At 41.4% G+C, this 12,381-nt stretch overlaps 1 protein-coding gene across 8 annotated transcripts in view; it reads left to right on the top strand.

Moving 5' to 3' along the window:
• The window catches only part of ARID1B (AT-rich interaction domain 1B), a 336,150-nt gene that overhangs the window by 282,588 nt on the left and 41,181 nt on the right, over window positions 1–12,381 (top strand). For 4 of the 8 annotated variants that reach the window (XM_054822466.1, XM_054822469.1, XM_054822467.1 and 1 more), the window contains one exon: window positions 8,795–8,946. In XM_054822466.1, coding sequence (XP_054678441.1) covers window positions 8,795–8,946 — 152 coding nt within the window. The remainder of the gene's footprint in view (window positions 1–8,794; window positions 8,947–12,381) is intronic. The other 4 variants (XM_054822470.1, XM_054822463.1, XM_054822471.1 and 1 more) reach the window with 1 other exon arrangement.

Below are 12,381 nucleotides of genomic sequence, written 5' to 3'. Positions count from 1 at the left end.
TGCTTTTCGGTGGTCCTGTGCTTTCTGTCACACAGCATTATATTGTATTTATCCAGTACAGGTTGCACTGAGTACAAAGGGCTTAGTTTGTTCTTATACAAACAAATGCAAATGGTCTTGCTGCACTTGTCAGAACGCTACACAATAAAGGTTGAATGTCAGGGAATCCCTGTAGGTTTGAAGACTGGTGACCAAATGCTGCGGTCACAATGAAATTCAGACCAAAAGAAACTTTAATTAACACAAGAGGAGCTTTATAAAAGTAAAATTAAATAGCTGCAACCTAAAAACCAAACAAACCTCAAAAAACAAACAATCAAAAATCCCCTACAGTATTTCACTAAATATCCTTCATGTTTTTCAGTCACACACCCTTACATCATTAGGATCAAATGAAGTGAAGGATTTCTTTTTTTGCAGGCTTGTGCTATGTTTTCCTCACTGTATTCAAGTACTTTATTATTCTTCTGGCCATATTTTAGACCATTATTAATCTTGGATCTCTTCCTCATTTTTTGTTATCTGTAAAATGGGATAGGGAGATTTATTCTGACCTCAGCATGCATTCAGCAGTGCAAATGTTGTGTAGTTGTGGTGTTATTAGCATTAATACTCACAAATTACACGTGCCTTTTATGTTGCTCTTCTAATGTTTGATGTGGTGTGACATTCCTGCATTTAATTTGGCTTTAAATGGCAGACGCTTTCACTGGAAAAATGGTTAATGTGATGACCATAGCATGTAAATAAACAAGTTTTTGTGGCTGCTTTTCTGAGGGGCTGAGCATTGAATCAGCCTGGTAGGAACAACTAATCTTTAAGTTTCTTCTCCATCCTTGATTGTTTCTTAGTGAAATCTAAGTAATGGTGATGATGCTAACAGCACATTTGCGTAATCAGAAGAAAAAGAATATATTTAGAAAGGCTATTTCTGTTATTCTTCCAAAAAGTATCTTACACAATAATCTTTAGATCGAAGAAAACAGGCAGTGTGCTCGGTCAGACTGCAGCGGATTACAAGGTGATGTGCACTATCACGTTGTTATGATGCTAGAAAATTATTCCCCATTTTAGCATTGCCATTTAGGCCCAGTCGTTGGGAAGAACGGTTTGGTGTTGGTTCTGTGTGCCTGATGTCAGCAGACACTCACACGCGCGCGCACCCCGGTACAAATCTGGATGCTTTTTCATTTATGTTCCCTGTGTTTTGTCAGTGTCAGTGCATTTCAGAGCTTTGGCCTCCCCTTTTCACGCATGTACACACATACAAGTATAAAATTTTGCTTTTTCCTTCCAACCTGAAAAATGGAAGAAATCTCATGGCAGGCCATGTCACATCACCAGTTTTCGTGGTTGCTTTTTTCAAACTTTGTTACTGCGAGTGGCGAGCTTCCCCACTGAACAGAAGAGGAAATGTAAATCCAGGTTAGTACACTTACAGTAGCAGCTAACGAGAGGGGGATACTGAGTTTTCAGATATAGTGATGTTAAATTTGTTTGGTTTATTTACAATGGAACTTGCCTTTAATGCCTTTTTGTAACTGCTCAAGCCAATATTCAGATTTCGTGTGTCTTGGCCTTTGCTAACAGTGCTGATGCACCGATGGACTTCCACTCAGAGCAAAGCAAGCAATATTAGGGTTTATTTTCCCTTGCTCTATTCTCCCTCCTCCGGTTCTTCCATATCCCCTGACGACAGAAACGGTTTCACTTCACCAAAGAAGCCCATAATGTAGCAAGAAGGAAAATCCATAACAAAAGAGCATATGTATCTGTGTGCACGTTTATGTGTAAATTCTCCAGGGAGACAGCATTCACGGGTCTCACTCCTGAATTACTCTCATTACAATAACCCATTTGGTGTCAAAGTATGACAGATTATAGGCGCTTAAGGCTAGTCCCAGCTCAAGACAGATTTAAATAAAGTACTTCTGGTTATTGTGCAGGTCAGTGTGTTTAAATAACAACCCCCCAAATCATACTTTGACATTTAAAAGAGAGAGGAAATATTGTCATGCTGCAGACCTGGCACAGATAAGCACAGGGCAATTTGGTCAGTACACTGTGATTTGTGAGTGCAGCCTAACGCAGTCATTTTCACAGTTTGTAATCAAGTAGCCACCGTAGCAGTGTGTCAGCATTAAAAAAAAAAATGTTCCTTTTAAAATGTTTACACAAATTACTCCCCTGAGGTGCTACAAGCATTCACTGCAAAACTGATGTAGGTTAAAGATCTGGAGCAGAAATGGTGAACTTCCATGAGCTTGTGGGCCTTTTTTTTTTTTTTTTTCCCCACCAGCCAATTGCTCAGGTGGCCAAGGCACAGTAACAGGATGATTTTTCAGGTCCAGTTCCTAGGGCAGGGTAACTGGGAGAAATACCTATGTTACACGAGTGCTGTGGGAAGTGTCAGGAAACACAGTGCAGAGGTGCCTAAATAATAATTGGTGCAAGTTTGTGGCCACCAGGATGTGTGAGGTGTGACTCAGTGGCAGCTCTTCTCTGCCTGGGCTGGGTGCCCCGTCCCGCTCCCGTCCTTGCAGCACTGCTCTTTCCGCATCGCCCTGCTGTGCCACGCTGCTGGACGGGGGCTCGCCCAGCTCCTGGCCAGGGCAGCCACCTCGGAGCCTGGCCCTGCCTCACGGCACTGTGCACAAGCAGAGGAGCTGCAGGAAGGCACCTCTCTGGTGGCACCCTGCTTTTGAGGGTCCCCATGAATCTCTCCCTTCCTTTAGGCAGACCTGGCTGAGAGGCTCCACGTTTGTGCTGGAGGGAGACCTTCCCTGTGTTTACCCTGGGAGCAGCTGCCCTCTGTATGTTCCTCCCTGCTCCTCCTCCTGCATCTCTGTTTCATCTCCCTTCTCTGGAGTGCCCATCATCCTCCTGGCCCTAAAAAACTTTGGCACCTAGTGAGGATGCTCCCAACCCTTGTTGTTCATTCTTCATTTCCATCTGCTCTCCCCTCCATTTCCATCTTTTCTGCCCCAAAGTCACCTCACCTCCAGCCCTTCTAGATTTTCCACCTTCTTCTGTTCCCTACGCGTTTCTGTGCTTGACTTCCCCCTGTGCTCAGGCTGCCACAGGGCTTATTACAGAAGCTGGATCAGTTTTTCTGACTGCGTGAAGGGCTTTGCTCCAGTGTTACAGGTTTAGATCTAGAGGAGAGCACAGAGCATCAGATGCATGCCAGAAAATCCACAGAAAGTTGTAGAACTTGATCCCTGTGCACAGAGCAAAAAACCTGAGCTTTGACATGTTTCCATATTAAAAGTCGTGTCTTGGTTTCTTGTCCCGCTGAGAAGCATAATCCACTTTTATCGTTGTCCACAGCTAAACCACACCTACCTCTGAACTCAATTTTGTAATTAGTTGTCTGTTCAAATCTGAGGAAGTTGGCAGTAAAAACCTTCATCAGATGGCAACAGTGTCAGAGTCAACACACTAACCTACCGGTGATTTCAGGTCCAATTAAAGGAAGACATCTCAGTATAAGAGACACTGCTCCTCAGCAGCTGTGATCACTCGTGTACTCCTTTATATTGTCAGTGCTCTTCTTTCTTACAATTTCTTTGTTCTGCTTTTTAACAATGACCAGATCTCGCATGTCATCTCCTCTCTTTTAAATACATGGACTTCTGCGTTATCTCAGAAGACACAATTAAATCTGATGCTCCTTGTTCTGCAGAGAAAAGAGATTAAGTGCAAATTAAGCTTTGGGTAGATTGCAAATGAAGGAAAACAAAAGAACAGAACAGGACCTTCTTAAAAGGGTATGTTTTGAATTTCACCAGTTGTATTTTGGACCCTATAGTACACCAGACTAACAACAGCACAATGAAGCTGACAATCTAGGATCGTAGGGTCATTCAGGCTGGAAGGAACCTCGAGAGGTCTCTGGTCCAACCTCCTCCTCAGCAGGCTCAGGTGAGAGCTCAGGGCTTTATCCAGTTGGGTCTTGAAAACCTCCAAGGACAGAGATGGCACAACCTCTCTGGGTCACCAGATCTAGTGCCTGACTGTTTTCACTAGGAAAATGGTTTCCTTACATCCTTTCCTTACATCTGATATGAACTTCTCATATTTTAACTTTTGCCTGTGGAGTCTCATCCTCCCACCATCCCCCACTGCGAAGAGCCTGTCTTCACCTTCTTGCTGACCTCCTTTTAGGTGCTGGGGGCTGCTGTTAGGTTCCTCTCAAAAGCTGTATCAGCCCCAGGCTGAACTAGCCCTCATCCTTCAGCCCCTCCAGGGTGAGTGTTCACACCCTGACCATCTATGGGGACCTCTGCTAAACTCACTCCAGTTTATCATCATATTTCCTTCACCGGGGAATCCAACACTGGACATGATACTCTAGATGGAGTCTAATGAGTGCCGAGTAAGAAGGGGATGATCAGTTCCCTCCATCTTCTGGCTCTGTTCCTGGTCACACAGCCCGGGATGTTGTTGGCCCTCTTTGCTGTCAGGGCACTCTGCTGGCTCAGGCTCAGCTCCCTGTCTGCCAAGATGCCCAGAGGCTTTTCAGCAAAGCCGCTCACGCCAGTCAAGCCCCAGCCGGCACCGCTGCAGGGGGCTCATCCTGCCCAGGTGCAGGACCTTGCGCTTGTCCTTGTTGACTTTCGTAAGGTTCCTGTCAGCACATTCCTCCAGCCTGTCTAGGTCCCCCTGGGTGGCAGCCCTTTCCGCAAGCATAAGAACTGGCTCTGGCATTATGCAAGTGCTGTGAATTACTAAGTTGTCAACAGAGTAAATAAACCACAAAAAGCAAGCAGATTCCCCCCCTCTCCCATTTTTAATCTCTTCCATTTGCTGAATACTTGGAGATCTACTTGTAGCAATAGAGCGGAGAAAAGAAACGCTTAGGCTTATGTATGGTGCTTAAATTGATAGCATAATCCTAAATTTGTATTAGCCCAGCTGCTTTTTCTTCTTAATGGGGAAAAATATGTGATCTGGGAACACGGTATTGGAGGAGTTAGAGCTGGAAAATACCTGACAGGTCATCTGGTTCATTTGTAATGCAGGATTTCTCTGACCCGTTCATTTTCTAATGTGTTGTCTGTGTGCATAAGTGTCAAGTTACTGGGGTTACCTTCACTCCCTTTGAGGATAACTGCGTCTCACCATGAAGACTTTTTTTCATTATATTCTTAGTTTCTTCCTATTATTCCTAATTATGACTTGTGTCATCCCTAAGCAACCCAACTATTGGTGTTTACGTGGTAAATATTGTAAAATAGCTTACGTAACTGGCTTGGTTCTGCTATAGAATTCATAGCCGGTCAGTTGAATTTTTGCCATTAGATGTCACTACGTGTACAGCAGACTGTTTTTAAAAGACTTGATTTTTATTTAGCCTCCCAGAAAAATGGAGGAGGGAATTGGGAGATGTAGGAGGGAGTCTGGTAGTATGCTTTGAGATAACTACCTCTTAAATAGTATGTTGGATATGCCTTTACTAAAAGCAGCACAGAAGGAAGCATAAGATTTTTGACTTAACTCCAACAACCAACAGATGATGCTGTGACCTTAAGCATATATAAATATGTTTAGCAGCTGCTGTGTAACATATTTATAAGTGTTTAGTGACCTGGAGGTTAATCAAAATGAGTTTGGTGATCTCAGCTCAGTTCTTAATGGACTCCACTTCATATTGTAGCACTGATGCAGCACAATTTGTCACAGTCGGCAGTCTTTACTCAAAGGAGGCCCACTGTGGAGTGAGAATTAAAGGCTGAAGTAATACCTGATTATTTCTCCCTAAAGAAACTTTCCACTCCAAGTCATCATAGAGCAGAATAATATGTGGAGGAGCTCCATACTGCGTTCTGTACCCAGTCTCAGGGTAAAAGAACATTTGCTCTTACAGGATGTCGCCTTTCAGTGTTACTGAATTAGCTCACGTGTGCTGCGGTCAGTGCTTTGAGAGGGGACCAGGGAAGGACGAAGTTCTGCCAGGGATGGTGCTGAGTCTTTTCACTTGGCTGGGCTCTTTCCAGAGATGGAGACCTGTGTCCGTTCCAAGTGCGGCATCACATGGGAGGACGAAAGGGAAAGGTATTGTCTTGCCAGATGAAATTTCGGAATTAGGTTCTGCCATGCAGGTCTTTCTGGGTACAGAAGCAATTTTTTTAGACGTCGGTTGTTTTCTTGCTGTCCTGGACAGAGCTAGTATATTCCTGTTGTTTAATTTCCACTCTCCGTCTAAACTGGAAATAGTTTCATACTTGTTGATGTAAAGCTGTTGTACGGCAGTGCGCTTTCATGAGCTACAATTGAGACTGATGTCCATAGTGGGTAATGTGAAATCGGTTGTACCTCAATTTGAGACAATGAACAGCCCCACAGCTTAGAAGGTATACATGCTATAGGAAGTAATGGTATTGAAATATTAGTAGGTCAGGACCAATTTCAGCTTACCTGCAAGGTGTGTGTCTCGTGTATTTTTAAAGCAAAAGAAGGACATTGGAGAGATAGGTACCTGTAGAGACTTCGGTCTTCTCCAGAATCCTAGCATTACTCCGTAAAGGAACCTTTCAAAATCTATTACTTCTTTTTTAAAGTGTAAAAAATACATTTGCACACTTTCTTCATCCTTACTAGTACCTTTAGCCAGTAAGAGAAAGGATCTTGCTTATCCAGCTTAGAAAGAACTTTTCAGTTAACTGCATTTGTTGAAATACAGCAATTTTCAGCTAAAAAAGGGGGCTGGGGGTGTTTAAGATACAGTATTTACATAAGAAAAGCTTGATTGTGTGACTGAAATCTTTTAAAGTTGTTGCCAAATGGTCCTGCTCTTCTCTTTTCCCTTTGTAATTTTCCCTTGGAGCATTGCACCGCTGTGCATTTTAAATCTTTTCCCTCCACTACTCGTTGCAAGCTTCATCAGGGAAATGACATTGTATGGCAGTTGTCTCCTTCATATCAAAAGAAAGCCTTTGCCTCTTCGCAAGAGTGAAGAAAAGTTTGTCTTCAGAGAGCAAAGGACAAAACTGACTTGGAGAAAGATGCTTTATTTAGATAACACGCTCTCTTTCCTTTGAAGAAATTCACAATGTGTCAAGAAAAATTAGGCCAAATAGTGCTTTAATGGTCTTCCTCCTGTACCTGCTAAAAAAGAAATGCGTTTTTACCAATTGCGTTAAGAATCTGCCATGAGTTTGGAGAAGACAAGAAGCCATTGAAGTTATTCAGGGTTGTTGGTTTGGGGGTTGTCTGGTTTGTTTGAATACTGTATAATAATGAAAAGTACAATTTATACCAAAACTCTGTCTTGCTACCAGGACATGCAGCTTTCCCTGCCTGTAGGATAAAATCAAATGCTGTGTTTTTCATGAGAAAAAAAAGCTAGACAGGTACCAAAGCAATGTAAAGGAGCGGTTGCTTCTTTTCTAGTCACCTTTATTTGGAAAAACAGCGTAAATTGACAGTGGGTACATTGAAGAAACAGGTCTGAGTTTTCTGTTTTCCTACATAGGCTATGAATATACAAGTAAGTGTATTTTTGCATGTGTTTTTATCTCTATATATGGTTTTATATGTATAAGTCTATATCCATATAAAAATCTTAATATTTAATAATATCAACTGTACTAAGAAAAGGTAGATAATTGTGTTATGGATTAAAATAATAAAAGGGGGGGGTTTAAGTCAGATCAAGCATTACATTGGGTGATTCTTCTTACTTGGATTGGATTATTTTCTTCCTTGTGCCTCAGTTTATCTATAGAATTTGCTAAGTCAAGTACAAAGTGTACTTAGATACTTTTTAGAACTTAAAGAGCAGATCAGGTTTAGCCTTCAAAAATATTTGGTCTGAAGATCTTTGCATCTGAAGATGTGGAGAATTAAGTAAGGGCTTCATTCAGGGCAGTTTTTCAGACAAGCTTAAGTCTTAGTTATGAAAGCATTATACAGATATGTGATTAATTTTCAAAACCAAAATAGTTCTGCAGACATTTCTTGTTTCAACAACCCGTACTATGTACATGGTTTTTTTGAAAGATCGGACATAGATGGCATGTGCAACAAGATGAACGTTTTATTCAATGCTGCAGTCACATTTACAGTTGCTTTAGTGGTGTTTGCTAAATGACTTTGGGCCCTAGATCAATACTGGAAATGGGAACATGTTGTGTTATTTAAAAAAAAAAAAAAGTTGCTTTGAGGAAGAAGAGAAGCAGGAAGTTACATGTATATGATTTCACATGGAGTTGTGTGAATGCCACTTTTGGTCATGAGTTACGCTCAAGATAAATGTTCACATGCAATTAGATTTCTCCTTTGCACCCTGGGACTGGAAGTGCTTTACAGGAAACAAGGTGTGTGCAATAACATCAGATACAGAAATCTGAAACAGATTTCTATGGTACCCATTTTTCTTCTGGTCATTTCATTGTTTTTTAAGCTACGGCAGGCAAGGTTTTCTATTATGTGGTCAAAATTGCAATTCACTGAAATTTTTTATGCCAACTCTAGGTTCTCATTTTGACTCCTGATCACATTGGTGTCTACTCATGGGATAAATTATATGAGTTGTATTTTTCTGTTGATTGGTTGTGACATATAAAGACACTGTATACATTCTTGAAATTCGTGTTCAGTCCAATTCCGTCTCAGATATACAATAACTGATTCAAGACTAATAGCTCCCCGTGTAGGTAAAATGAACTAATTGCGTGTCTTCTCCTTAGCTATTTGCAAACAATAGGAGATGTACTCTGTGACAAACCACAGCATCTTCAGCAATGAGGTACGTAATGAGGCATCGTGTGTGTGCTTTTTCTTCTCGTAGGCAAGGCAATTTTCCTGCCATGAATCAGAGCGGTATTATGGGATCCAGCTCCCCCTACACTCAGCCGATGAACAACAGCTCTGGCTTGATGAACCCGCAGGCTCCTCCTTACAGCATGGCACCTAACATGGTGAACAGTTCAACAGGTAATGGTGGGTAACCTTCCAGCAGTGACCTTCTTCCATAAATCTGCTTAACGGTCCCAGTCCTGGGCTGGTGGCAGAGGGATAGCCACCTTCAGTCGATTCACCCCTGTTGGGTAGTTTGGAGTGATTTGAAACTAGGCTAAGGTATTCACGGGTTTTTTGTACAGTAACTCATGCATTTTTCATTAAGTCCTTTTGCACAGCATGTAGATGAGTACAATGTTTTGAACAGTTCCAGCAACACTCGGACCCAGTTTGACGTAGGCGTTGACTAGCAAGTATATGTATATTTGTGTGTGTGTGTGTTCCTTCAATAGAGGGAAAGAGAAAAACCTCATCTTTTAAGAGGCTGCTGTTGCTTTTCAGTGTCTTCCTTCCTAAGACTGCAATTTCAGCTATTTAATGTGATACTGGTTTAAAAAAAGAGATGTGCACCTGCTCTGACTTGAAGATGCTGCAAGTGTAGCACTTAAAATAATTACTCTATTCTGAAAACATAGGCCATATTTACTGTTTCCAAAATCCATATAACCATATATAAGGTTTCTTCATTTACTTATTTAAATATCGGTATATGAAATTTAATCATAATTTCCTTTTGCAGAAAAAGCATATTCAATGTAGCTGCTGGATTTATCCTTCATATCGTGACTTGTGAATTTGGAATTTTTTGCAGCTTTGTGTGTGACTGTGAAGACAATGACACTATGAAGTAAATCTGTGCAAGTGTGCTTTATAGTCTGTATTCAGCTTGAACTCCTGACAATTATCCTCCATCAAGATAATGCTTCAGTAAAGATCAATTCTTTGATTGGGGTGGGTTTGGATGGAGCTTCAGTGACCCTGAAGTGGATCCTCCCAAATGCTCTGTGCATGCTTTACTGATTGCGTCAGCTTTGGGGCTTTTTTGAAGTTTTTCTGAAAGCTGGATAGGTTGTGCTAAGGTGATTTGATTTTGGATTTTAGTTGGTTTTGTTTCTACTTTTGTTTATTTCTTCAGAGGTGCCCTACTACTTAAGTTGTATCTTACCAAGAGCCTGTGTTTCAGTATCTTCCTCTCTGCCCTGCTTAGCTTGTGTCGTTCCTTCATCCCCTGCCTCCTTCCCTGCCTTTCCTCACTGGCAATTTTTTATGTCCCTGCTTCCTGGGAGAAAATGGCCACTGTGAGATTCTAGTGTCTGGTATGTGCAGAGGGTTTCTTTCCTCTACCTACATGGGAGCTCCTGAGACACTTAACAGTGTCTTATTTTTCAAGAATATTATGTTACAGTTTTGGTTAGCAGAAGAAACAGAAAAGAAGCTGTTAATCAGTAAGATCTTTTAAAAAGAAAATAAAAGGAAGGGAAAGGAAAGCAAAGAAAAACCAAAAAGAAAGGTTTCTTCCAGTGCTGGCTTGGAAGCCATTGGTTAGTCCAGACAGCACACTTCCCTGTCTGGATGAAGAGGGAAAAGCTATTGAAAAGACCATTAGATAATAGCTTGCTTTTCCCCCACCAGAGCTGTCCCAGGTAATATTATGTTTTGTTTGTGTAGTTATGTGTTTTGTCTGGCTTGCTGAAATAAAATTACTTCTGAGCATTGAAACTGTGCTATAAATTCTGTTTTGCTATTAGCAGAAGTAATTTTTCCCCCTTTTCCTTTGGCCCCCAGAGCTGCAAAAATAACCAACAGCAAACAGATGGCAGAGTGCCCTGCCTAAGAAGATTTATGTATTCCTAAGGAATAACCAGTTTAAAGGAAGATTCACAGAGGTTTTTTTGTTCAGATAATTCAGCCATTCGTTATTTCATACAGTGGAAATCTGTTCAATGCAAGGCCATTTATCCTAGCAGTCTTTTGTATGGGGTAGTCATACTCTTTTTATTGTGTTATGCATTCTGAAATATTGGATTTTTAATAATTTAAACATTTATCAGGGTTTTTTCTGCCAGTGCATTTGTGAGGTTTTCTTTCGTTCCAGTTTTATTAATTCAAAGATTACCCAATGGAAAGTCAGTACGAGATGAACTAGAGGAGTTCAGCGCACCTCTTCTCCTCTGTGTGCGAGCAGACGTGCACCCAGATTGCACTGTATTGCTTTACGCAGCCGGCCTCCAAGAGCACACAGACAGCGTTGGTGCAGGGGGAACAACAAGAGAAAATGAGGTGCGAATATAGTGCTGGGGGCACATGCAGCGGGAACGCTGCGTTTCCCCCTGTCCTGCCTCATCCTGCTCAGGTCAAAGAAATGAAGGGCTGAGCTTAACTGGAAATGATAATGTCTTGAGCTGGGGGAGCGCTGCAGGGTCAGCTCTGGCCCTGTCGGATAAAACGGGGTTCAGTCCGTGTGTAGGGCCAAAACCCAACGCGACCGGGCGACTGCTGGTGGAGGCGGTAGTTAACTCTCTGACCCGCACACAGCACGAACAACTGTGGTTTCAGTTAGAGGCCAGTGGAAAACAAGGGTAAGCAATAGGGAGAAGTTGGTTTCTTGGTTGCCTGGGTTTTGGAGCAGAGCGGTTGTGTTGCCTGTTTTGAGGGAGGAAGGTAGATTGTGGTTGTATTCCTTTTAATCGGAGGCACTTTTAGGTTTTATTCTCTAAAGTAGAGGAAGATTACTGATGCTGTTTGGAATTGTTTTCGTGTGGTTTTGGAGCTTCAGTGCAGCTAAGCATAACACTGGTTTTGCCACGTGGTTTTATTGGTATTTATAACTCCTTATTACCAGTTGATCCTTTTTTATTCTTTAGGTTTTTTTAATTAACGTCACAAGTGAAAGGAAAATCATGTTGCAGTTCTGCATCCTGGTACCGCAACAGTGACTGTGTCTCAAACAATGGATCGCCAGCTTGTCCTCATGGAAAGCAGTTTAGAAACACAGAAATTAAGAGATCAAAGCAGATAGATCTTTGTGAAGGAGTATCTCTTCTGATAGAGTATCCCATCCATAACAATACCAAAAGCGTCAAGAAAAAGTGCCAGAATCCCTGCACAATTATGGAACAAACCATTCAGAAAAATTGTATAACCCCCACTGTCCATTTGTTATATGAGTTCACATTTCCCATACATATTTTAGATTTTTTTCCCCCTATTTTTTAAATTCAGGCTTTAAAAATATATCTAATAAGGGGAAACTTGCAAAACCCAACATAAGTAAAATAATGATGTCATGCTGTGAGCATTGTTAATTCTAGTGAAAAATTATTTTTAAAAAGAAGTAATATGGCATTTGGATCCCACAGATTTCTATATTGTGCTTGCACAGAAGCTGACACTCATAATCTCTGCTACCTCTGGAGGTGAACAAAACAATAAAAAGGCATTAATCTCCTTACTGCCACAAGGATCCTTTTCTAATTTCACTACCTCTGCCCTACTGAAACCTTCCATGTTCTGGGTATTATTATTCCCAACTAATTTTTAACATCATAATACTTTACATATAACATGAAGTTGTAG

The sequence above is a fragment of the Grus americana genome, chromosome 3 (genome assembly GCF_028858705.1).
Source record: "Grus americana isolate bGruAme1 chromosome 3, bGruAme1.mat, whole genome shotgun sequence".
Lineage (NCBI taxonomy): Eukaryota > Metazoa > Chordata > Aves > Gruiformes > Gruidae > Grus > Grus americana.
Note: the sequence above shows the minus strand (reverse complement) of the source record. Positions and strands in the feature narration are given on the sequence as shown.